At 44.9% G+C, this 24,656-nt stretch overlaps 5 protein-coding genes across 8 annotated transcripts; 2 read left to right on the plus strand and 3 right to left on the minus strand.

Annotated features, from left to right (window-relative positions):
- On the minus strand, window positions 3,544-6,176 carry LOC8057645 (protein EMBRYO DEFECTIVE 514). Its single transcript, XM_002468323.2, has 2 exons — window positions 5,692-6,176; window positions 3,544-4,069 (listed from the first exon to the last, which is right to left on the minus strand). Exons 1-2 carry the CDS (start codon window positions 6,085-6,087, stop codon window positions 3,728-3,730), a joined length of 738 nt encoding a protein of 245 aa, XP_002468368.1. The 5' UTR covers window positions 6,088-6,176; the 3' UTR covers window positions 3,544-3,727.
- LOC8057646 (protein CutA 1, chloroplastic) lies at window positions 6,309-10,165 on the plus strand. Its single transcript, XM_002465693.2, has 6 exons — window positions 6,309-6,596; window positions 7,221-7,312; window positions 7,719-7,781; window positions 9,412-9,443; window positions 9,591-9,685; window positions 9,783-10,165. The coding sequence occupies exons 1-6, from the start codon at window positions 6,337-6,339 to the stop codon at window positions 9,865-9,867; spliced, it is 627 nt and encodes a 208-aa protein (XP_002465738.1). The 5' UTR covers window positions 6,309-6,336; the 3' UTR covers window positions 9,868-10,165.
- LOC8081999 lies at window positions 10,358-14,674 on the minus strand. The gene is made up of 4 exons (XM_002468324.2): window positions 12,282-14,674; window positions 11,144-11,183; window positions 10,950-10,995; window positions 10,358-10,719 (listed from the first exon to the last, which is right to left on the minus strand). The coding sequence occupies exon 1, from the start codon at window positions 14,637-14,639 to the stop codon at window positions 12,519-12,521; it is 2,121 nt and encodes a 706-aa protein (XP_002468369.1). The 5' UTR covers window positions 14,640-14,674; the 3' UTR covers window positions 10,358-10,719; window positions 10,950-10,995; window positions 11,144-11,183; window positions 12,282-12,518.
- LOC8057647 (protein CutA, chloroplastic) lies at window positions 14,676-17,645 on the plus strand. Of its 4 annotated transcripts, XM_021452029.1 has the most exons (5): window positions 14,676-14,965; window positions 15,611-15,702; window positions 15,967-16,029; window positions 16,781-16,875; window positions 16,968-17,645. In XM_021452029.1, the coding sequence occupies exons 1-4, from the start codon at window positions 14,688-14,690 to the stop codon at window positions 16,789-16,791; spliced, it is 444 nt and encodes a 147-aa protein (XP_021307704.1). In that variant the 5' UTR covers window positions 14,676-14,687; the 3' UTR covers window positions 16,792-16,875; window positions 16,968-17,645. The 4 variants fall into 4 exon arrangements, 2 of the variants coding, with proteins under 2 accessions (XP_021307704.1, XP_021307705.1); XM_021452030.1 differs by lacking the exon at window positions 15,967-16,029; XR_002449525.1 differs by having other exon boundaries at window positions 14,880-14,965; window positions 15,603-16,029.
- LOC8082000 (aspartyl protease 25) lies at window positions 18,197-19,854 on the minus strand. The gene has a single exon (XM_021452028.1). The coding sequence runs from the start codon at window positions 19,795-19,797 to the stop codon at window positions 18,502-18,504; it is 1,296 nt and encodes a 431-aa protein (XP_021307703.1). The 5' UTR covers window positions 19,798-19,854; the 3' UTR covers window positions 18,197-18,501.

Consider the following 24,656-nt stretch of genomic DNA (forward strand, 5'->3'; position numbering starts at 1 on the left):
AATTATGGACTAACTAAGCTCAAAAGATTTGTCTTGTCAATTCCGACCAAACTGTGTAATTATTTTTTATTTTTATTTATATCTAATACTCTATGCATACGTCTAAAGATTCGATGTAACGAAAAATCTGAAAAATTTTGCAAAATTTTTGGGAACTAAACAAGGCCTTAGCCTTATTATAGGGTTATATACTGTGATGTAGCATTGTTATATTATGATATGTTCCAAATTCTAAGTATTTTTTGACGAATGTGCTTAATTAACCCCCGTTTCTTTCATTAAGAGAAAGAGTTTTTTTTATATATAAGGCCTTGTTTAGTTCTCCAAAAATTTTGCAAAATTTTTCAGATTCCCCGTCACATCGAATCTTTAGACGTATGCATGAAGTATTAAATATAGATAAAAATAAAAACTAATTGCACAGTTTGGTCGGAATTGACGAGACGAATCTTTTGAGCCTAGTTAGTCCATGATTGGACAATATTTGTCAAATACAAACGAAATTGCTACAGTGCTCATTTTGCCAAAAATTTTGGAACTAAACAAGGCCTAACATTAGAGCAACCCCGCATCCTAGGCGGTGAAAGACCAGGTAGAGGTATAGGAAGTCCTAGGCTAGCAGAAGATATTACATTGCTAAAATATTATGGACGATGCGACACGAACTCCAAACTTGACTATGGTCGTGTTTAGTTGATGAAGTGAAAAATTTCATGACACTGTAGCACTTTCGTTTGTTTATGGTAATTATTATCCAACCATAGGCTAACTAGGCTCAAAAGATTCATCTCATAAATTTCGACTAAACTGTGCAATTAGTGTTTATTTTTGTCTATATTTAATACTCCATACATACGTCTAAAAATTCAATGTGCCGATAAATCTTGAAAAAATTTAGGTTTTAGAGTGGAAGTAAACAAGGCCTACACCTACCATATTTTTGTGTCTTCAGCCGGAAGAAGCAGCCGAACAAAGTGATTTTGTTTTTGTATGTATACTTATTTTCTATATATAAACCTATAATATATCACGCGTACATTTGTTTCTTTTTAAATTTGCCATGGCCATTGCAATCAACTGATCATATGGCACTGGCTAGTGGCTAGTGGATGTGTGTACTGTGACTGTGTTTATCAAGTCCTCGTCAAGCTAGAACCCTTGTTTATTTGTCTGAGCTGATTTTGAGAAAAAAAAAATTGAATGTTCGATAAATTTGGCTAATAAGCCTAAACGAGCCAGGAACATATCACGTGGGCCACAACAAGCGAGTCGTTGTTGTTAACTTGTCATGACGCGTCATCAAATACAAAAGGAGAAAATAATCGGCACTTGCAACAAGAGGGGGGAAATTAAAGCAACTTCGTATCTCAGTGCTTCATCTCAAATCAGTACTGGACAGTACCTTGGGAAACCACAGCGATTCTGATTTGCGAAGTGAGCACAACCTTACTTGTTGTACCTTGTCATCACGCGTCCGAGAGACCGCAGCTATACGGACCGCGACTTGTCACCCAGCAAGCCAGCCACCCGGACCGGTCTCGGCGGCGATAGCGATCTCGACGACGATGGGAAAAGGCCAAACAAGTCGGTGAAACTTATCCGCTCGCCATGCCACTGCCAGCCCGCACATCGCCGTTCCGGCTGGCGACGTCACCGTCTGGCTGGCTCGGGCTCATGAGTCATGACACCACACCACATGGGTGGCATATCCTCTGGCTCCCTGTAATAAAAAAAAGCTCGGATCCTCTGATGGGTGGACCCTTTCCGTTCCAAAAGCGGGCGGCACTGTTTGGGCCTACGAAAAACGAAAAATTTTCGGTACCATAGCACTTTCGTTTGTTTGTGACAAATATTATCCAATCATGGACTAACTTGGATTAAAAGATTCGTCTCGTGATTTACAGCTAAACTCTATAATTAGTTTTTATTTTCATCTATATTTAATATCTCATGCATGTGCCATAAGATTCGATGTGACGGAAAATCTTGAAATTTTTTTGGTTTTCAGGGGAACTAAGGCCTGGTTTAGTTTGAGAAAAATTTTGGATTTCGCTACTGTAGCACTTTCGTTTGTTTGTGACAAATATTATCCAATTATAGACTAACTAGGATCAAAATATTCGTCTCGCGATTTACAGGTAAACTGTGTAATTTGTTTTTGTTTTCGTCTATATTTAATACTTCATGCATGTGCCGCAAGATTCGTTTTGACGGAAAATCTTAAAAAATTTTGGAAACTAAACAAGGCCTAAACAAGGCCTTGCTTGAGCTGACTTGCGAGGCGTGTGCCCTGCCTCTGCCTCTCCCTCCGGCGGCCTCCGCAGGCTGCAAAATGCAAAAAGCAGCAACCAACCAGAGCGGAAAGGTCCCGCCGGCGGTGTGCTAGTGCTAGGCTAGGAGACTACGCATACGCACGTACGTTTCGATCGCAGCTGCGGTGTGCTAGTGCTCTTCTCTCGCCTTCTCGGGAGGCTGTTAATTAACGGCAAATGCAAATCGCAATCACAATCCTAGCGCGTGCACTGCATGGTGGCTGATGACGAGCAAGCACGCAACAAGCAGCACTGCTGCTGGTCGATGATATCGTAACCGGATAATGGATGGATCGCCGCCGCAAGTGGCAAAAGCATCTGCCTTTCGCTCCCACTTTTCCCAGAGAAGGTGCCCGGCCTTTTGGTCTCAACAATACGGATGCCAAGCGCTGAAGCAAGTGGTAAAAGAGTCATTTGCGGGGAATTTCGGATATCTGGTGTTCAGTTTCAGCCACGCAGGGAAACTGAGCTAAATTTGTGGTTTCCGGCCAACCGGCCCCAACGTTCCCAGTACAAAGTACAAGCGGCGAGACTTGTACCCAGCAGATCAGGATCGCCTTCATCTTCATGTACGCGTACTTGCTCCCCGTACAGGGGCATGTGCCAAGATCGCGTGAACAACCGATTTCGTGTCGGATCGATCAGATGTCCCTTCCATTCGTTCCTGGGACTAGAAAGTACAGCGGGCAACCAACTTGTTCTACACCAGACTGTTCATGTGCTGCTCACATTGCAAAGAACCTGAGCATGTTTTTTTTTTTTTGACAACAAAGAACCTGAGCCCATGTTACGGTTCAGTTCAGTGGTTCCTCAAGGCGGAGCTCGGCTGGAATCACCATCAGTTAAAAACAAAGAAAGAAGCGTCAGCCAAGCCAACACAGCCCAGTAGCCCACGCAACGCGCCGGTGCAAAACAAGTCGCAGTAAGGCCTTGTTTAGTTTCAAAAAATTTTGCAAAATCGACACTTTAGCACTTTCGTTTATATTTAACAAAAATTATCCAATCATGGATTAACTAGGCTCAAAAGATTCGTCTCGTTAATTTCGACCAAACTGTGCAATTAGTTTTTATTTTCATCTATATTTAATACTCTATGCATGTGTCTAAAGATTCGATGTGACGTGAAATCTAAAAAATTTTGCAAAATTTTTTGGGAACTAAACAAGGCCTAATCACATCCCGACCGAAATTACCAAATCAAGAAGAAAATAAAGGCGGGCGGACTGGCACAGATTAACAACATCACACGGCAAAGCACTCGGCGTGGATCATCATATCCCAGTTGCAAGGTACACAGAGTCCGGCATCGGTCTCTAGGACAGTCATCTCATCACATAATAATAATATAAATGCCTTCGTTTCCACGACCACCCCAGTATTATTAACCGGGCAAAACTGCAGGGTCTGTCAAGATCCTACCCTCCCCTCCTGCCCCGGCCGCGCCCACCGCGCCAGCCGCCACGGCCTCCGCCCCCGCGTCCTCCACCTCCCTGCCCCCCTCCGCCGCCACCCTTGTGGTGGCCGCCAGACTTCTTGCCATTGCCGATCTTCATGTCCTCAGGGAGAGGCAGTATGTTGTCGACGCATTTGCGGAAGCTGAAGTCATCCGCAGATCCATCAGTCCTGCGGACAAAGAAGCAGCGGCTTTGCCACACCGGGTGGTTGCGTATCTCGAATGCTTCGACTCCTGCCCCAATCTTCTTGGCAGGGTCAGCATGGCCTTTCTTCAGCAAATCCTCCAGCACCAATTGTTCATACTACAAAAAGTTGAGATGCAAATAAGAAAACCATGTGTCCACGAGCAGATATTAATGACAGCTAAGGCTTTATTTATGGAGGTTGACTGGGGTTTCAACTCTGGAGATCAATGATGCTACCTTTGTGGTGCATAAGGTCAATTAACTAGTGGGCACTACATAGATAGCAATCATTTTCAACAGCACAACAGCCAACTAACAGATGCTTCCATCATTCATCAACTTATAATGTATGCTCGCTTCAGGAAAACTAGACTGCAGTCATGTTAAAAAGTCATCTACTTTACTTTCAAGTGCTACAACAGCCATGGTTTACTTAATTTTTGCTTTAAGCACCACAAATATAGTAAGCGAGGTGAAAATCACAACTCAAAACACAAGTTATAAAGAATACAGACTTAAAAATAAACATGGAAATTATGTTTAAAAAAAGATCACCAGCACTATACCAGAAAAATTAGTAACTTTTTTTTTGAGCGAACAAATTAGTATATCTCTTTCCATCTACGATATATATAACACAGAAGTAATGAGATCCGAAGTATCCCAATTGTCTAAGATCATTGGTAATAAGGTTAGAATGCATAGCCAAGAAAAAGGGAACAAACCATCCTTCTAGAATCACATATGTTCCAGAATTGGAAGGAACAAGTAAACAACAACGCTAGGACAGTGATTCATGATGCTGTGGATAGCTCAAAGCTATCAACAGCAGAGTTTTCTTACTCAAACACCAGAAAAGCACTTGGAACTCCAGACTGAAACTGCAAGCCCCACTAAGCATGTTTTGAGTAAATCAAATAGCAATGAACGATTAAGATCTCAAAGCTGCGCCGCTTGTGACTGTGATAGCGATGTTAAACATGAATGAAGATTAAACATATTTACATATACATAGATCTGAACACCATGGAAAAGGAATATTATTACATGCACCCAAAAACATTACAATTATCAGAGCTGATCAAACATAAGATGGCGACTCACATGAAACCCCAACCAATCAAGCCAAATAAGCATATAGATCGTAATTTGGCCACGAGTTTAATCCAAAACTTGATTAAACAAATCATAATAATCACAGGAAACTCAAACAAAGCTAAGAAAAAAACAAACCATCCAAGCAAACGGAATGAAAATGATTAGACTTCCCTAGCAATAACAGAACTTGAAAACCAAACTGCATCATGGCACAAACAAGCTAACCACTAAAAGTAAGATCTTTTCTAGTGCATTCATTTCCATAGACATGACTGATGAAGTCAGTGGAGCTGGAAGGCCCAGGACACAATGCAGGATCCGACTTAGAACCCTTCAGAACAAACTAATCAAGTAATTGCAACTCAGCCTTGAAGAATGGATTTTTCAATTCAAATAAATATGATGCCTGCAGTGAACTGATGTTTGAGAGCAACCTTGTCTAGTACAAGTAAATGCACTCCACGAACTCGCTGAAGCTTATGAAATTTACCTAGCGCTGGAAGCTTGTTACTGCCACAGCATGACAAATTGACAAGCAATTCATCAGACCGAACTACGTAGATTACACCACATACTATATCAGATTAAAGGTAAAGGAACAATCTTCTTAGCAACCAAGATAAGCAAACGCTAACCCTCACCTTATTGAACTCTAGCTGCGGCGTCCAGGAGTGGAGCAGAGCGAAGAAGTAGTCGAACATCTCGACGGCCGAGGCGAACTCTTTCGGCCCCAGCTTCACAGGCTTGCCATCCGCCTCCACTGCCTTCTCCTCATTCGCCTCCTCTGTCTTCCCCTCTGTCTCCTCTGCCTTTCCCTCCTCCACCTCCTCTGCCTTCCCCTCCTCCGCTTCCTCTGCTTCCTTGGCCTCCTCCTCCACCTTCGGCTTCTTAGCCGCCGCCGCCTCCTCCGCCGCCGCCTCGCCGCCATCAGCAGCAGGATCACCTCCTTCCTCCCGCTCCCTCTTCTGACCAGCTGCTGCAGGTGCCTCGGTTTCCATCTCTGTGGCTGCGGCCACCTCCACTTCGGGTTCAGCCATGGCCGGAGAAGCGCGGAAGGTCGAAGCGGAGCTTCAACTGTCGGCGCTGGCGGTGGAGGCTGCTCTGACTCGAGTAGGGTTTGGGGCTCGAGAGTTCCGTCCGAGGAGAGAGGAGGGGTTAAGAAGATGTTGCGGCGTTGGGGCCGAATGGATTGCTGAAAGCCCAATAGTGGCCCATTCAAGCCCACCAGAGCCCAAGAGAGGTGCAAGGAAGGAATCGGGTTCGCGAGCCACCAAGGCAAGGAAGGGATGCGCTTTCCCGGCGGCCACGCGTACATAAGCGGGCTATCGAAGCTGCCGGAGATGCCACTCCCCGCGCCGTTCCGGGTTTTCTCCCCACCCTCCTCCGCCTCCGCCGCTAGTCCCGCCGGAGCGCAGCGCGCGCTGCTCTACGGACGCCGCTCGCCGCTCGCGGGAGCGCTCCTGTTCTTCAGCATCGGCGCCGTCAGCGCTGCGGTCGCCTGTAGGACGGGGTGCGCCATCTCCCACCGACGCCTCCCCTTCCTCGGGTAACTTCCCCGCCCCCTTTGTCTCTCTTGAACATCTTTGGCTGATGTGAGGAAGGCACTCGCATTCCCATGGGCCATGGGTTCGCAAAATTTGGTGCTTTGACTTTGTGGAATCACAGACCTGTACCCCAGTACTTTCTGATTCCAGAAAGCGGGTGCTATGCGGAGCTTGCCTAGAACTAGAGCCTTGGCGTTTTCACACCAAAGGTGTCTTAGAAGTTGATTTTATGTATGAAAGTCAGACAAATTAGAGACGGATGAAGATGAATCATGGTCACAGAACTCTTGGATGCATTAATGTTAAATTCTTTGTTGTGATTTGGAAACATTGCTAGAGTAACTAAGTGTGATTTGTCATTTGTGAGGATTTGTAAGGTCATATGTAGTACCATTGCATGATTTAGATGGCGCAATGCCTCTTTTGAGTTCTGACGCCCATTGCTACAATGAACTAGTGAATTGCTAATGAGAGTGTATGCTATGAGAAACCGTTGTTCATGTGGTAGCATGATGCTATGAAAACCATGGAGGGTAGAAATGATAGGTCTTATGCCTTTCATAGTATCTACAAGCAAATTTAGTGACTCCAAGGTTGAGAAACTTCAATGATGTAAAATTTTGCAGGGCAAGAGGTCTCAGTTCTACTCGAATGGAGTCTGCTTCCACCACAGTGCCCTCCATTGTCGTGTATGTGACAGTTCCAAGCAGGGAAGCAGGTAACCAGTGCCTAATTTTCTGTGCTGTTAATGCTTCTTTACCACTTTGAGTCCTTGCTAGTCAATCTGTGCAATTCTCTCCAATGAGAAAGCAGGCAGTTTAGTACTGCCACCGTTCCAAATTGTAAGTTCTGACTTTTCTAGATACATAACTTTTACTAAGAATCTTGACATAATGTATATCTAAGTATAACAAAAGTTATATGCCTAGAAAAGTTAGAATGACTTACTATTTAGAATGGAGGCAGTACCTTTTATCTTGTGGGCATCCAATATTTGTCCACTTGATTAGTGTGGTTCTTCTAAGTTTTTGCCTTTTTGTTGTGTTATTATTGCATTTTTTTTTGGGTGTCTTTCTGGATTTTTCTTTACTTGTCTTAAATAACTTGTCCCACATCTATCGCAGGCAAGAAGCTGTCACAGAGCATCATTATCGAGAAGCTTGCTGCTTGTGTCAATATAGTACCTGGTTCGATTTCAGTTTTCTCATTGCTTATTTTTGACAAAATTTGACATTATGAACACAGTGCACAACAAAATGTGATTGCTCATTTTTTTCAGTTATTTATTTTCCTAAAATGGAAGATTATTCTGTGTAAATACAGCACCGGGAAGATCTTATGCTATAGTATCTGAATTAGTTCGGCTCTTGATCTCCCTTTTTTTTTAATCTTTACTGAGTATTAAACAGTAAACACTAAATATTCCCATTTCTGAATTAGATGGTAGGTTTCTCTTTTAAGTTGTGCCAGGTGAACTAAGGCTACGAATCTACGATACAACTGTAAATGAGATGAGCCTGATAACTCTGCATTGTCAGTATAGCCTGTAAGAACTAAATTGTGGCATATGCACATAGCTTACTGAAACGATTAGTTAGACTCACACGTTAAATATAAGGAAAAAGTCTACATCACCCCCTGAACTATGGGGTGGTGTCTACTTTATCCCCGAACTATGAAACAGTCTAATATACCCCCTGAACTATCCAAAACCGTTCAAATCACCTCCCGGGCGGTTTTTTATGGCGGTTTTGCTACAGTACTGTGGTTTTGACTTTTTCTGTTTTCCTATTTGTTTTCATATAATCTTTGAAAAATCATAGTAAATCATAGAAAAATCATAAAATAGAAAATCTAATTTTGTTCGACTCCGCATGAGTAGATCTACGCAATGAATATATAATATGATATACTTTAATATAAATTTTTTTTCTGTAGCTTTAAATTAGTTAGAAAAATTAAATTTTATCTATAATTAATTGGAATAATTCATAGCTGCAGCTTCTGTGGTCCAATTGTGGTGAAATTTTTATGGTGGACTAATTATTCTATGTTTGAACTATAGTAAATATTTCATACTCATAGGATCATGTATAACTAAGTTTATTCAGGTTTATGCTTGTTAAATATAAATAAATCTATAACTAAGTTATACATGATCCGATCAGTATAAAATATTTACTGTAGTTCAAGCATAGAATAATTAGTCCACCAAAAAAATTTCACCACAATTGGACCACAGAAGCTGCAGCTATGAATTATTCCAATTAATTACAGATAAACTTTGATTTTTCTAACTAATTTAAAGTTATAGAAAAAATTTGTACTAAAGTATATCATATTATATATTCATTGGGTAGATCTACTCATGTGGAGTCCAACAAAATTAGATTTTCTATTTTATAATTTTTCTGTGATTTACTATGATTTTTCAAAGATTATATGAAAACAAATAGAAAAAAGTCAAAACCACGGTTACTGTAGCAAACCGCCATAAAAAAACAGGGGGGGGGGGGTGATTTGAACGGTTTTAGATTGTTCAGGGAGTAAATTAAACTGTTTCATAGTTCGGGGGGTAAAGTAGACACCACCTCTGAACTCAGGGGGTGATGTAGACTTTTTCCTTAAATATAACTATGCATATAGCTTCAGGCAACCAAGAGTCAAGACAGCCATAAACTGAAATGAAGAGTGTAATTTTTTTCCTCCTGCCCAAATCAGTAGAATATCTTACTCTGTGTTGTTTATACAAGTTTTGGAATAGAACGTGCTCTTTGAAGTGGTGAAATAAGCTGAAGTCCCCTATATCTTTTTCAGGCATTGAATCTGTTTACTGGTGGGAGGGAAAGGTATGGTGCTAAGATTTGCGTGCAGACTAAATTTGTAGGCCTTCACTTGTACCTATTTGTTATCCCAAACTTTGTAAATTCCTCTTGAAAGATCCCTCCCTGCTTATCAAACTAAGCATATCTGATGAAGAAGCTGCCCTTTTTCAGGTGCACTCTGATGCTGAACAATTGCTCATCATCAAGACCAGGGAATCACTTCTGGATGCCTTGACTGCACATGTCAAAGCCAACCATGAATATGAGTAAGCTTCATTTAGCTTACTGATGCTGTGTGCGTTGAATGAAGTACATATGATATGCTATCTTGTTCTGGGATTTACGTGTTACTCGTCCATGCAGTGTTCCTGAAGTTATTGCTCTACCCATAACTGGCGGTAACACCAAGTATTTGGAATGGCTCAAGAACAGCACTAGGGACAATTGATCTCTTTTAGTGCTCGAAATAATGCAAAGATGAAAGTGCCCAAGAATATGAAGTGATTCCTCTATTCTTCCAGTGGCTTGCACAAGGGAGTTTCCTATCTTGACCTGTATATCAGTTACATCGCTGTACCAAAATCCATGTTTACCATCTTGTGGTGACAAATAATTTGATGTCTCGTGTGGGTACTCAAATGCATGAGTATTGCCAGATTGACCCGTGTGAGTCCAAGCCAGATCATCATATCCAAACGTGCATATTGTTTGCCCTTGATCGATATATGCGCTGAGTTTTCTGCTGATGTGCCTGAAGCTGGCGTTGTGCCACCGGCTGTTGAACTATTCCTGTTTTCACCTGCACGCTTTTTACGTGATGATTTTACCCAATGGCTTATTATTTTCAGATATTGTATGGGGCAAGCCCTAACTCCTAATATACCTTCTAGGCACAAAGTCTGGGCTGTGATTTTTTTTTAAAGAGCAGAGAATGAGAATTTTATGCTAAAGGCAATAGCCCACACAACGCAATTTGGGCATCACGGCTCGTTAGGATGGTCGACGCGCAGCATGACACGACTCTACCCTACTCTAGTCCTCTATACTGGGTTTACTGTGATGGTACATATAACCAGAAGATAGCTACGCACGACCTCGACCGGAATATGTACACGTTTAGAGCCTGTGGATCGCCTCGCAGCCTTTGTACTGAATTGTACATGCTCGCAACACTCCAAATTAACCTCTTAAAACAGGTCACAGCATGACCTCATAATGTCATCCTTTTGCGCCTCCAAATCAATCAACCAGTCTTGAGCACCAGCCAGTTCTCTCATTCTCTGGTTCTAATTATTGTGCACTGCACAGCACAAGATTATAAATGGAAATGAAGTGTCAGCAACGGAATGAAGCGCTGAATACATAAGAACAAAATCACTAGAAAGCTTCACAGTAACAGTATTACAAGGTTGTCATTTCATGGTGTTAACGATTTTTATAAACTATGCATGATCCTTTGATTTAATAATGAATAGCACGACCACAACGTTTGCTATCTTTCTTCATGACATATAGGTGACAGTGCTGCACCTGATTCCTAAGCTCCAAAATCCGCTGCTCCTTTTCTAAATTTCCCCTGTAGTTTACAACACCAAAAGAGAGTAAGAATATGTTACATATTCTTATTTGAAGTTCTGTATATCAAAGGGTACTTTTGAAGCACCATTATTTTTTTGAAACCAATTCAAACACCACTATTTAAACAAACAGAATGTATAACTCACTTGCAAGTTGCAATGTCTCCTTTCTAAGCTCATCATGCACCTGAACATTAAGAAAGAGGGCCCAGTCAGCAAATACACAAGACTTCAGTAATTTCCTATATCGGTATGTCAGAGATGAGGCATTGACAAAAATATATAACTTTCAAGGATTTCGTACACTATAGGAGAGACTCTAAAGAAGAAATAATGAACAAAAATAGTACAACAAAACTCTGACATAATTAACTAATCAACCAGTGTAGCGAGGATTGCCAATATAGATGAGGAGACACTCTTGGAACCTCAATAATAATTGCAACCACCGAACAAAAGAAAGCTAGTTTCAAAGTTCAAAATCCAAAGGAACTTCAATAATAAAATTAGATGAGGAAAATCTGTTTGGATTGTGGGAATTTCAAAGAATTCCAAAATCCAGAGGAATCCAATTCCTATGTTTTGCTGACATCAGAGGGCATTTGGATTGGAGCAATGAATCTCACCGTTCCTCTGGAAAAATTCGCTTCCCTTCGCAAAACGCAGGAACAATCAATACTTAAATGAAATCCTTTTAGGATGGCATTGTTATGTCAAGAATCAGGCCTTCAACTCACAACTGGTTTAACCATAATAATAAAAAAGAATAGAAGGAACAATATGATAGCTGTGCCATCATCAGAACTAAATTTAAGATGGAGACAATTATTATAACATGCCCATGTTGATAGAAACACAAAGGGTTGCACAATGATAACTTAAACAAGAGCATAGCTCATTATCATCCAGAGTCTAGACAACAATAATAAGACAAAAGGGAAAAACACATGCCTATCATAGCCAGTTGAATGAGCAATCTAGGAACAGTAATAGCATATGAAACTGTAGATGTTGCCATGCAACTCAAAATTGCAATGATAGTAAACTATTCCAGATTTTTATAAAAGAGAATACACATGAAAACAAAAACAAAGAATATACTTATACTTAAGAAAGCCATTTTATACCACATAAAGGATAATATAAGAACAACAGCTGTGCTCATGTAGTGTAACAATGAGTCCTCCAGGTGAGACTTGAGAGTGAAACTGGCCAGACGCTTGGTAGCTCAGTCTCACCGGGGGATTCACAAGCGTCTGTAAAAGTTGAGAACAGAAGGGTTTACCTTGATAATAGGTGAAATGTTTCTGTAAAAGTTGAGTAGTCGTGGCTCCTGAGTGCCAGAATAGATGATATGTTGTTCATGAATACCCATGATTATTCTCTTATAATAATGAGAACTAGGTCATCTGTCAACAGTTCATGGATACCGGTGAATCACAGGAGAAACATCAGCTTGATGCACTATTGAAATATTACATATCAATAGTTCTATAAACAATCAGGAACATAGGACTCAGAACTATGTATCCAATAGAAGTTGCTTGTTCCCATTGATAACTTCACCATTTCTCAATTCCTTGGCGCCAACCAAGGATCTTTTGTCATCATAAACACCATGAACTTTATAATACCACACCATCTTTGATATGTCATCCTGTGGTGAACTTATTTCCTGACGCTTGATAGTCTTGTGAAGTTCACAAAAGAACTTTGGATCTTGCAGCTTAATATACTCTTGCAATATAAGTTCATGGTGTGGCACCCAGTTCCTAGGGAAAGGTGTGTAGTCACACGATGGAATCGATGACATGCGTGCAAATTGTACACCTTCAATAAAATCAACTAGTCCCATCCTCAAAAGATCAGAGTATTCTGGTGCATCATTCCTTGTGCTTTCTCTCAAAGGACGGCTAAGATCCCGTGAAGCAATCTTGTAGACCTTAGCTCGAGACTTCAGTCTATATCTTGCCGCGTAGAGCTTTGCTAGTGAACTCCTTATGACATAAGCACAGAACCCTACAATCTTTTTCCGGTTATCTGCATACCTGTACCAATCAGCCATTGTCTCAAGAAACTTGTTCATCTGGGAATTAGTGTGTGCCTGCCCAGAGTACAGCATCGGTGAGCATGGCAATGGCTCAGGATCCCTGTCCCCCTTTACAAGCTCAAGCTTCCTGAAATGTCTTATGCACCTCTGCAGGCTCGCTGTTACAGACAACAGTGTTCCGACACCCTTCTCGCTGACAATGTTCCCTCCACTGGCAGTATATCGCAAGGTTGGGTAGATGACCCTGCGCGTGATCACATGATCCAAGAATTCAATCCCCCTTGTGATATGCTCAATTTCCACCATCGAATTCTCTGGCCTTAAACCAAATGTTCTCTCACAAAATTCCATCAGTTGTCTCCTTATCTCAACTGCATCCTCCCTCGGCCCCCTGATCCCAATCAAGACATGGGAACCAAATCGAAGGAAATCCATCTTCCTTGTCTTCTCCTTCCCAGCTGACGGGACGAACTCAGGCCAAGCGGGATTGTGGCACCCATCATCACCCACCTCCTTCCAAATTGAATCATGTTTGGATGGGCAAAAGTACTGGTTAATTTTCTCCTCCATCCACCAATCCAACTCGTTAAGGCACACATTGGCAAGCAAAGGACTGATTATCCCACAATGTCCATAATTCGGCACATGGCATGCCTGTTCTGGAGCAAACCCAAAGAACATCCTCAACCAATATGGGTCAGGCTTCGGCTCATTCTCGTTAAGCACCTTCTTCTTCCTGCTCTTCCTGAGCACCTTCCTTTTCAGCCTCTTCTTGGTCAGCCCATCGAGGTCCTTCTCCGTTGGCGGTACAGACCCAGGCCGGACAGGGGCGTTGAGCGCGGACTTGAGCAATGACAGCACCTTACGGTCGGAGACGGCCTTCTGGACGCATGACAGGATGGTGTCCGGCGAGAGCCCGTCGACCACCGCCGTGAGGTCGGCGGAGACGAACCAGAGGTAGGCGGCAAAGCGAGACCGAACAGAGCGGATGGCGCTGTGGGGCCCGCGACCGGGGCGGAAGGCATGAGACTTAGGGGAGAAGCGCGGCTCGAAGACTGGTTCAAGGAGGAGGAGGAGGAGCTCCTGGACGACGCGGTCCTGGAACGGCGGCGGCGCGTCCGCGAACCGGGCCTCGAGCTTGCGGCGGGAGATCGGGACGGTGGAGGGCTTGTCGGCGGGGGAACGGAGGAGGAGGTGCGTGGATGCGCCCCAGGGGAAGGCGGGGTGGCGGCGGAGCGCGGCGGCGCGGAGGCGGAGGAGGGAGTGGAGAGTGAGGAGCGGGACGGCGTGGCGTGGCGGGAAGGTGCCCGTGGCATGGGCGCAGGCACGCTGGTAGGAGAGGAGCCAAAGGTCGAGGCGGGAGGCGTAGCCGGAGAGGTTCGGGAACGGGGAGGGGAGCGGGTGCGCGAACGCGCGGCGCCACAGGGAGGAGAGCAGGTCGATGGGGTCGTGGACGAGGAGCGCATTCGGGTCGGGAAGGGGTCCCTCGTTGGTCGCTGAAGCCGGAGGCGGCGCCTGACGCGGAGCGCGGCGAGCGGCGGGGTGGTGGATGTGTGTGGGGAGAAGGCGGCGGAGCACCGCGCGTGGCGGCATGGCGCGGGAGGCGACGTTGGGGACTTTGGACGAACTGGTGGTGGGCGAATGGCCGCACAGGCAGCTGCGAATACCTGCGCTCGCCCGTCACGTCCCACTAGCTGCGCCCGCGCGCTGCTAACGTGCCGCAGCGCGCGCTCACGGGATAAGCGCGCCAGGGTTTTCCGCACCCTCCGCCTCCGCCGCCAGTCCCGCCGGAGCGCACCGCGCCCTGCTCTATGGACGCCGCTCGCCGGAGCGCTCCTGTTCTTCAGCGTCAGCGCTGCGGTAGCCTGCAGCTGCAGGATAGGGTGCGCCATCTCCCACCGACGCCTCCCCTTCCTCGGGTAACTTCCCCCTCCCTCTCTCAATCTAATCTTGAACATCTTTGGCTGATACGAGGAAGGCACTCGCATTCCCATCCCATGGTTCATGAGTTCGCGAAATTTGGTGCTGCCGCAGTTTACTACATTAGTGATTACTAGTCTTTAACTTGGATTTATTTTGTGGAATCACAGAGGTTTTAGAAAGCGGGTGCTATGCGTAGTTACCTAGAACCTTGGCTTTTTAATGCCAAGGGTGGTTTAGAACTTGATCTATGTATGAAAGTGAGACAAATTAGAGACGGATGAAGATGAATCATGGTCATGGAACTCATGGATGCGTTAATGTTAAATTATTTGTTGTGATTTTGGAAACATTTCTTTAGAGTAACTAGGCGTGATTTGTGAGGATTTATGAGATCATATGGCATACCACTGCACGATTTAGTTGGCGCAATGCCTGTTTTGAGTTCCAACGCCCATTGCTACAATTGAACTAGTGAACTGCTAATGAGAGTGTACCTTATGAGAAACTGTTGTTCATGTGGTAGCATGATGCTATGAAAACCTTGGAGGGTAGAAATTTTGGCCCTTATGTCTGTCATAGTATCTGTAAGCACATGTAGTGAGTCCAAGATTGAGAAACTTCAATGATGTAAAGTTTTGTAGGGCAAGTAGTCTTAATTCTGCTCGAATGGAATCCGCTTCCACCATCGTGCCCACCATTGTTGTGTATGTGACAGTTCCAAACAGGGAAGCAGGTAACTGGTCCATAACTTTCTGTGTTATTATTTCTTCCTTCGGCACCTTGAGTCCTTGCTAATCAATCTGGCAATTCTCTCCGATGAGAAAACAGACAGATTAGTAACTTTCAGCTTGTGGGCATCCAAAATTTATCCATTTGATTAGTGTTGTTCTTCTAAGGTTTTGCCTTTTTTGTTGTTATTACTGTTGCGTATTTTCTGTGTATATTTCTGGCTTTTGCTTTAGTTGCCATAAGATAACTTGCATCACATCTATCATAGGCAAGAAACTGTCACAGAGCATCATTAGCGAGAAGCTTCCTGCTTCTGTCAATATATTACCTGGTTTGATTTCTATTTTCTCATCACTTATTTTCTTGAAAATTTTTGACATTACGGATGCAGTGCACAAGAACATGTGATTGTGCTTTTTTCAGTTATTTATTTTCCTAAAATGGAAAATTTTGTTCTGTGTAAATAATAATAACATCACTGGGAAGATCTAGATATACTTGTATTAATTTTTGCTGGATGTTAAACACTAAATATTCTCATTTCTGAATTAGTTGGTAGGTTTCCCTTAAGTTGTGCCCGATGAAGTAAGAACTAATTGTGGCATAGGCCGATAGGCCAAGCATAGCTTACTGAAATGATTAGTTAAACTTACATGTTAAGTATAACTTTGCATATCTAAGCTTCAGGCAACCAAGAGTCAAGACAGACATGAACTGAAATGAAATGTAATTTGTTTAAAATATGAGGCCTCCTGCCATACAAGAATGATGAGTAGAATTGCATATAATTTGTTCCTTGCTGTTCATTTCAGTGGTTATTATGAACACCTTACTGTCTGTAGCTTATACAAGTGTTGGAATAGAATGTCCTCTCTTTTTTCCTTTGAAGCAGTGAAATAAACTGAATCTGTTTACTGGATGGGAGGGAAAGGTGTGGTGCTAAGATTTCCGTGTGGACTAAATAAGTTTGTTATTCTCGTTGTGCTTATTATTTGTTATCCCAAACTTTCTAAATTTCTTCTTGAAAATCCCCCCTGCTTATCAAACTAAGCATATCTGGTGAGGAATCTGTCCCTTTTCAGGTGCAATCTGATGCTTAAGAATTGCTCATCATCAAGACCAGGGAATCACTTCTGGATGCCTTGACTGCACATGTCAAAGCCAGTCATGAATATGAGTAAGCTCCATTAAGTTCACTGATGCTGTGTAAACACGTATGATATGCTACTCTTGTTCTGGGGTTTACATACTTGTTACTGGTCCATGCAGTGTTCCTGAAGTTATTGCTCTGCCCATAGCTGTTGGAGTTGCTCTAACACCAAGTATTTGGAATGGCTCAAGAACAGCACTAGGGACAACTGATCTCTTTTAGTGCTCGAAATAATGCGACGATCAAAGTGCCCAAGAATATGAAGTGACTCCTCAGCTCTTCCGGTGGCTTTGCACAAGGGAGTTTCCTCGCTTGAGGCCTCGTTTGAATGTTGTCGGATTCACCTCAATCCACATGTGTTGGAGTGGATTGGGGTGAAATTTAGTTCAATTTCCACTACAACCCACCCCAACACATGTGGATTGATGCGAATCCGACTACATCCAAACAAGGCCTACACATGTGGATTGATGCGAATCCGACTACATCCAAACAAGGCCTGACCTGTAATTTCACAGGAACATTGCTGTACCAAATCCATATTTACCGTCTTCTGGTGACTGGCGACAAATGATTTGGTGTCTCGTGTGGGTACCCAAATGCATGCATTGCTCTGAGTATTGACAGATTGATCCGTGTAAGTCCAAACATGCATAGTGTTGCTCTTGATCGATTTTTGGGCTTACGTTTCTGCTGATATTCCCGAACCTGACGTTGCGTCACCTGCTGTTGAAGTATTGTTGTTATCACGTGCACACCTGTTACGTGATGAATTTACCCGATGATTGATATTTTCAGATATTTGTATGGGACGAATCATGATATGCCTTCTATTCTAGTATTTTGTAAGAGCAGAGAATGGGAGAATTTTATGCTGAAACCAATGGCACCACCACAACGCAATCTGGGCATCCTTGGAGGCGCTGCTCCTGCTACAACACGGCTCGTCAGGATGCTCGACGCTTGCCACGACTGCCCTGATGAGGCCGTTGGTGCACACGGGACGGGGCGCGAGACGCGTCCTGCCGGCGTGCGCCCGTACCGCAGCTAATCAGGCGGTTCTCACCCATTCCCCGTGAAAATCACACGGACTGCATGGCGTGCGCCCGAGCTGATCGGACTGCCAGGTGTTTCCGTTGCCTGCCTCTAGTCCTATACTGGATTACTGAGATGGACAAATAAACCACAAGACAACTACGCACGGCCTGGACCAGAATGGTACGTATACACGTTCAGATAATCAGATACGGCCAAGTGACAGCTGGTGAATCGCATCGCAATCCTCTCGCGTATCCAAAGACGAGGCAGCTTTTGTACTCTACTGTACATGCTCGTGACACTGCCGACGTACAGTACGAATTTGAAGTCTTCGCCACCTCCAAATTAACCTCTTGAAACAGGCCAACAGACATTTTACAGAACATCAACGAAAGCAATACAGAATACACACTCTGGCAGGCACTTTTACGTGATTCTCACTAGCTACCCGTGAGTCCGTGACGAAACAATTTTTTTCTCCGTGTCACGTCCGTTATTGCAGACAACATTGGAAAGGAGCAAAAGCTTAACAGCAGGACAGGACAAGCACACCGATCGATGCGGCAGTGCCGTCATCCCGCCGTGCATGGAATGGGAGCACGGACGGATTCGGGCTCAGTTGCAGGGCTCCCTCGCGAACCCGACGCGCGAGCCGGCGACGTCGACGACGACCCGGACGTTCTGCTGCTGCAGGTTGGCCACCACGTTGACGACGGAGTTCACGTTCTGCGGCGCCTCGGCCATGGCCAGGCACGCCAGCGGCGTGGCGCTGCTGTGGATGAGCGTGTTCTCCATGGGCAGCGTCAGGTCCACGCCGCCGCCCATGTGCAGCGTCACGGGCGGCGCGCCGCCCGCCGCCACCTCGTCCGTGTTGAAGCAGGTGTCGAACGCGCCCAGCGACGTGTACCCGCTCGGCGCCGCCACCTGCCGCCGGAACTCGTCGCGCAGCGCCGCGTACACGGGCGCCGTCCACCGCGTGATCACCGTCCCCGAGTCGATCACCGTGCCGGCGCCGGTGGACGGGTCGAACGCGAACGACCCCGCGGGGGCCTTCACCAGGGCCCGCCCCACGCTGAGCCCCGTCACGTTCACGTAGTAGAGCGACGGCCGGTGCGGGTTGGTCAGCAGCGGCGTGTACCGGACGTTCCTGGGCTGCCCGGCGGCGCCCAGCCGGAGGGAGCCGGAGAAGTAGTAGGACCTGTAGCTCGGCAGGCAGTAGGAGAAGACGCCGTTGTACCTGCTCCCGGTCTGGGACAGCAGCGACATGGGGCCCCGGCCGAGGCCCAGGAGCCCCTGCTTCGGCAGGTTCGTCGTCGGCCCGGTCACCGCGCCCACGCACCCGAACGCGTAGCTGGCGATGGCGTCCTTGCCCAGCCGCAGCGTGTCGCTGCCCAGCGACGCCTGGAACGCGGTGTCCGCGAACGGCTTGGAGAAGGCGCACGTCGGCAGCGGCGCCGACGCGTCCTGGCTCGCCGGGCACGGCTGGCCGTCGAAGAGCGGGCACCAGTCGGAGGCGCACGGGAGGGAGGCGTACGAGGAGGAGCTGGCAGGGATGAAGCGGCTGCCGGCGGGGCACGTGTCGCACGGGGCGCAGTGCGACCAGGTGGCGTCGGCGCTGGTGTCGAGCGCCAGGAGGAGCTGCTGCACCGGGGTGCCCAGCCCCGCGCGGACGACGTACGAGGGCGGGGTCTGCCCGGAGGCGACGGGAGCGGAGGTGACGCCGCCGGACGACGACGCCGCCTTGGATGAGAGGAAGAGGAGCCGCGCGTCGTCGGCGCGGGCGAGCGCGATGATGGACTCGAGCGGGGACGGGGACGGCGGGTGCACGTTGTGGTACACGGAGAGGTCGGCCGCCGAGGCGGCGGTGGCGGCGACCAGGAGGAGAAGGATGGTAGTAGTGGTGGCCGCCATGTCGAGGGATCGGAGCTAGCTGGGGAGTGGACAGTGGAGTGAGTATGGAGTGTGCGAGGTGGCCAGGTGGGTTTATATAGCAGGGTTCTTGGAGTACGTACTGCCGGTGTTATTATGGCTAGGAGCCTAGGACTTTGGTTATTTTAGCTCTTTTTTTAATTTTTTTAATAGGGGAGCTCATTTTAAATTATAGGTAAGTTTGTACATCTGGCAAATCTTGTTCTTGGCGTGGCCATATCCTTGGGGAGGGGTTTGACCATCTAGTTTATCTTGGTTGGTTAGAATCGCTAGAAAGAGCGCAACAACCAAGTCATCCGTCGGCCGTCGCCCTCTCACAGACCATGGAAATGAGGGATTCAGAGGGTGTTTGGCATTGCTCCCCTTCATGTGTTTTAAGCTTCGCTCCATATTTTTAGTCAAATGATTTCAGTTCCATGCACTATGTTTAAGAAAAAGAGTGGAGTTGCAAAAACATCTAAAAAAGATATTCTATAAACTCTAATTTTTTTAGTTGCTCCACAGTGAAGTTCGTGGAGTGGAGTTTATAGAGCAGTCTCTCTCCCGAAATTTGTTTTTAGCACTTCTTTTGTACTGTGGTCATTCTCAAATAACCATGCATAGTTTCATGATATTTTCGTTCTGAATTTCCAAGGACGACGAATGATTATATACATACTGTATGTATGCCCAGCCAGATGGACAAATGCCCAATCTGAAAAGCACGGTGTGAACTGAACTGACAAGTTAGAGTGCGCTGTGTACTGGGAGGAGTACTGCGGGAAATTAAGTAATTTACGGCTCTAGTTGTTGTACCCTGCTGCCCTTGTGTGAAATCTTGCCTGCTGCATGCAAATGTGCATATGCAGCCGTATACCCTTACTACGGGCCACGGGGACGAGGACGAGACAGCTTCTTCACGGGTCAGCAAGGACAAACATCATCACATCTTGTCGACTCGCCATCGCCAGCAAGTATTCATGCATTCTCATGCATGCATGCATGTAGCCACCAGCCCGCCAATCAAGTTATTCCTACGCGTCTCTGAATCACACGAGTCGATCGCTCGCAGCATGCATGGTTAACTGACGAGTGACGAGCGACGACCATATATACCCACGTACGGCATACAATACATTCGCTGGCTGGTCCGCTGGACCATTAATATTCCACGATCGTTCAATTAGTAACGAATCTAGCGAACCATCAGCTACTTCCGCAACTTTCCTTATTTGGAAATGATAATTTCCACAACTTTTCATTTTTAGAAGGTAACTAAGTTATACATATATGTTATAGAATATAACTTATTTCTATAAATTATACTAACAACTTGGTATAACACTTTGCAAAACTTATCACCATATGACTTATACCATATAACTTACAACTTATGCCAAAACTTTGAAGCACAAAAGTTATAAAACATTTTTTAATTTTTCTTTTGCCTTTTTTCTCTTTTCATTTTTTATATAAGTCTATCAATTTTTTATTTTTTATATATGTTGTCAACCTTTATTTTATTTGAGCGATCGTTCACTTAGATTTGATGTAACAAAGGTTCAAACTACCTCTCCTTCTAGCGTGCTTTTCCATAACCACCGTTGATGTCATAAAAAAAGTAAAAAAAATATTTTAAAATGCTAGATGTAAATTTTATAATTATTAACTTTCTACACGTAACTTTTATATCTAACTTTCCGTACGCAACTTTTATATCTAACTTTCTACATGTAACTAGTAGATATTAACTTATAATTATTATCTTTTATGTCTAACTTTTTGCAAAGCTATTTGATTTATTATATTTTGTGCTTAACTTGCAGTTATTAACTTATATGTTAACAATTGGTCTAATGAAATTATATTCTTAAGTTTTAATTGTAACTTTTTTGAACGTTCGCTAAATTGTCTCGGCATAAATCATGTAGTAAGTTATATATATAAGTTATGTGTGTAACTTTGTCACAGTGAAGGTATATATTAAAGTCATGTATATGAGTTATACGTAAAAGTTTGTTCCATAAGTTTTACGTAAAAGTTGTGAGTATATTTTTTCAAAAAAGAAAAGTAGCGATTTTTTTGCCTAAAATAGAAAACTTTCCAAAAATAGAAAATTGCGGGATTTCTTTTTTGCCAAAAAAGAAAAGTCGTGGGGGCTGTCTGATCATTCGCAAGATTCAAATCTGATGAACGCTCGCTATTTAGTGAGTCCGGTTGGCGTGCCGTGTGCCGATCGATCGCATTGCTGGTGTGGGTGTGGTGCACGCGCGGCGCGGCCACACGTGATTTTGATCAAGGACCACATACACGAGGAGATCGATGGATGGGATCGGCACACTGCATGGTGTGTCCGCGCAATACAGGAGGTAAGCTACAAAGATGATAATGATACTGCATGCATACGTAGATGCATGCGCATCGATGTGTCTCACCATATTTTTTGTGTCTCACCAAAAAAGATGATAATGATACTGCATGCATACGTAGATGCATGCGCATCGATGTGTCTCACCATATTTTTTGTCTCACCAAAAAAGATGATAATGATACTGCATGCATACGTAGATGCATGCGCATCGATGTGTCTCACCATATTTTTTGTGTCTCACCAAAAAAGATGATAATGATACTGCATGCATACGTAGATGCATGCGCATCGATGTGTCTCACCGTATTTTGTGTCTCGCCATATTTTTTTGTGGTCGCGCCTGCCGCGCCTGGACTCCTCACAATGACGATGAGCTCCTAGAGAAACAGGAGCCGTTTTTGTTGAAATTATAAATTAGAACTTCGTCAAAACGGTTCCGACTCCTTTGCTTTTTATAAAAAAAACGGTTTCTGTTGGAAAATGAGCCTCACTCGCTCAATGATGATAATCCATCTCCGTCCACCGTTGGCTGCTCAGCCAAGCCAACGAGCGGCACCCTCCAGCTCGGCGTGCACGATACGGCCACTGTACTGTTCAGCTGCGGCTTCCACTGTTCCACACCCACCGCATGCAACCTCCCTGCATCCGCATGCATGTGTATACTACAGTGCGCGGCGCCGCAAATTTTGTTGGCGTTCAGTTCACGAGCGGCATCCTCCAGCTCGGCGTGCACGATACGGCCACGCCGCACGTACTTGGGGGGCCACGCACTCAGGCAGGCCTAGCTGAGTAGCTGTGCCTCTTTTTTAAAAAAAACGTTTTTCTTTTCAATTTAGGCCTTGTTCGGTTACTAAAATTTTTCAAGATCTTCCGTAAAATCGAATCTTTAAACGTATGCATAAAACATTAAATGTAGATAAAAACAAAATCTAATTATATAGTTTGCCTGTAATTTACGAGACAAATCTTTTGAGTCTAGTTAGTTTATAATTAGATAAAATTTGTCAAATATATAAACAAAAATACTACAGTAGCTAGAACCAAAATTTTTCATAAACTGAACAAGGCCTCAGTACCATGCAAAACATTACACCCAAATAAACTCCTCATCAAAAAATAAACACCTGAACTGCCCAGCATCCAACACGCTGGCTGTCGTCACGACACACGCCAGCAGTCAACAACAGTTGGCCGAAAAGACGGAGGCATTGCTCGAGAACGAACTCGACGTCTAACCAGTATACATCCATGGCAAAAGCATACGTCCACGGCTATACGGACAAAAGGCATCGCCATCGCGTATAGCTTAGGAGATTATTAGTAGTAACTCTTTGTCAGTTGTCACCGAGTAATCCTCTGATGTCTGAGTTAACACGCCACGCCAGCGGTCAGAAGCGTACGAGATGCATGACCGACGAGCTCGATCAGCAACCACGGCGAGTGTCGGCCGGCCGGACGGAGCATGCATGCCAATGACAACAAAACCTCCCCTGTTCTCCATCCTACGTGAGCGTCCAACCAAAACAAATCAGCTCCGATTACCAAGACTAGACTACTGATGACTGTAGGAGTAATAAAAAAATACTCTCTGCAGCTAGCCTTCCTGACGAATACTACGATTCCTCCGTGGAATTCCCGTGCGGTCCACGGGCAGGGCCAGGAGGTTCCCTGTCCTGTCCACGCGCTCCCTACACGCCGCAGCATGTATCCAAAGGCAGCCAGGTCACGGGTCCCTGGATCCGCAGCGATGCAGACAAGGCTCGCCACCCTCTCATCACCCTGTATTGTTTCAGTAGGATGATAGGAGTAGCTCTAGCTCCGCTGTCGCACACGCGCCGCCGTACGAATCGTGTGCTCTTCCCCAAGCCTCAAGGAATTAATTCTTCAGCTGCGCAGCCGCGGCACGAGATGCTGCGCCACATCTGGATCTGGGTGTGCTAGCCTAGAGTACTTATGCCGACGAGCTCCGCGATCGGGACGCATATCGTCGTGTGCGCAAGCACTGACCACATCTTGCCAGCTTGCATTTCTAACCCAGCTGGACGGAGCCGGGAGATGCTCACATATACCAACACAGGTTTGATCGAGTTGCAAGTGTGGAGCTAGAGCAAGGGAACTTGCTCTGTTTCAATAATATATACATACTCTCTTTGGATTTGTTCTGCTCTTAACACACTACGTGTCATGGGAACCACAATACAGAAGCGTTCGATGGAGTTAGGTCCTGTTTAGTTCCCTGCCCAAAATTTTTTTATCCATCTCATCAAATCTTTAGACACATACATAGAACATTAAATGTATATAAAAAATAAACTAATTACACAGTTTGGTTGAAAATCGCGAGACGAATCTTTTAAGTCTAGTTACTCCCCGATTAGCCTTAAGTGCTACAGTAACCTACATATGCTAATGACAGATTAATTATACTTATTAGATTTGTCTTTCAGTTTTCTAACGAACTATGTAATTTGTTTTTTTATTAGTATCTAAA

The sequence above is a fragment of the Sorghum bicolor genome, chromosome 1 (assembly GCF_000003195.3).
Source record: "Sorghum bicolor cultivar BTx623 chromosome 1, Sorghum_bicolor_NCBIv3, whole genome shotgun sequence".
Classification (NCBI taxonomy): Eukaryota; Viridiplantae; Streptophyta; class Magnoliopsida; order Poales; family Poaceae; genus Sorghum; species Sorghum bicolor.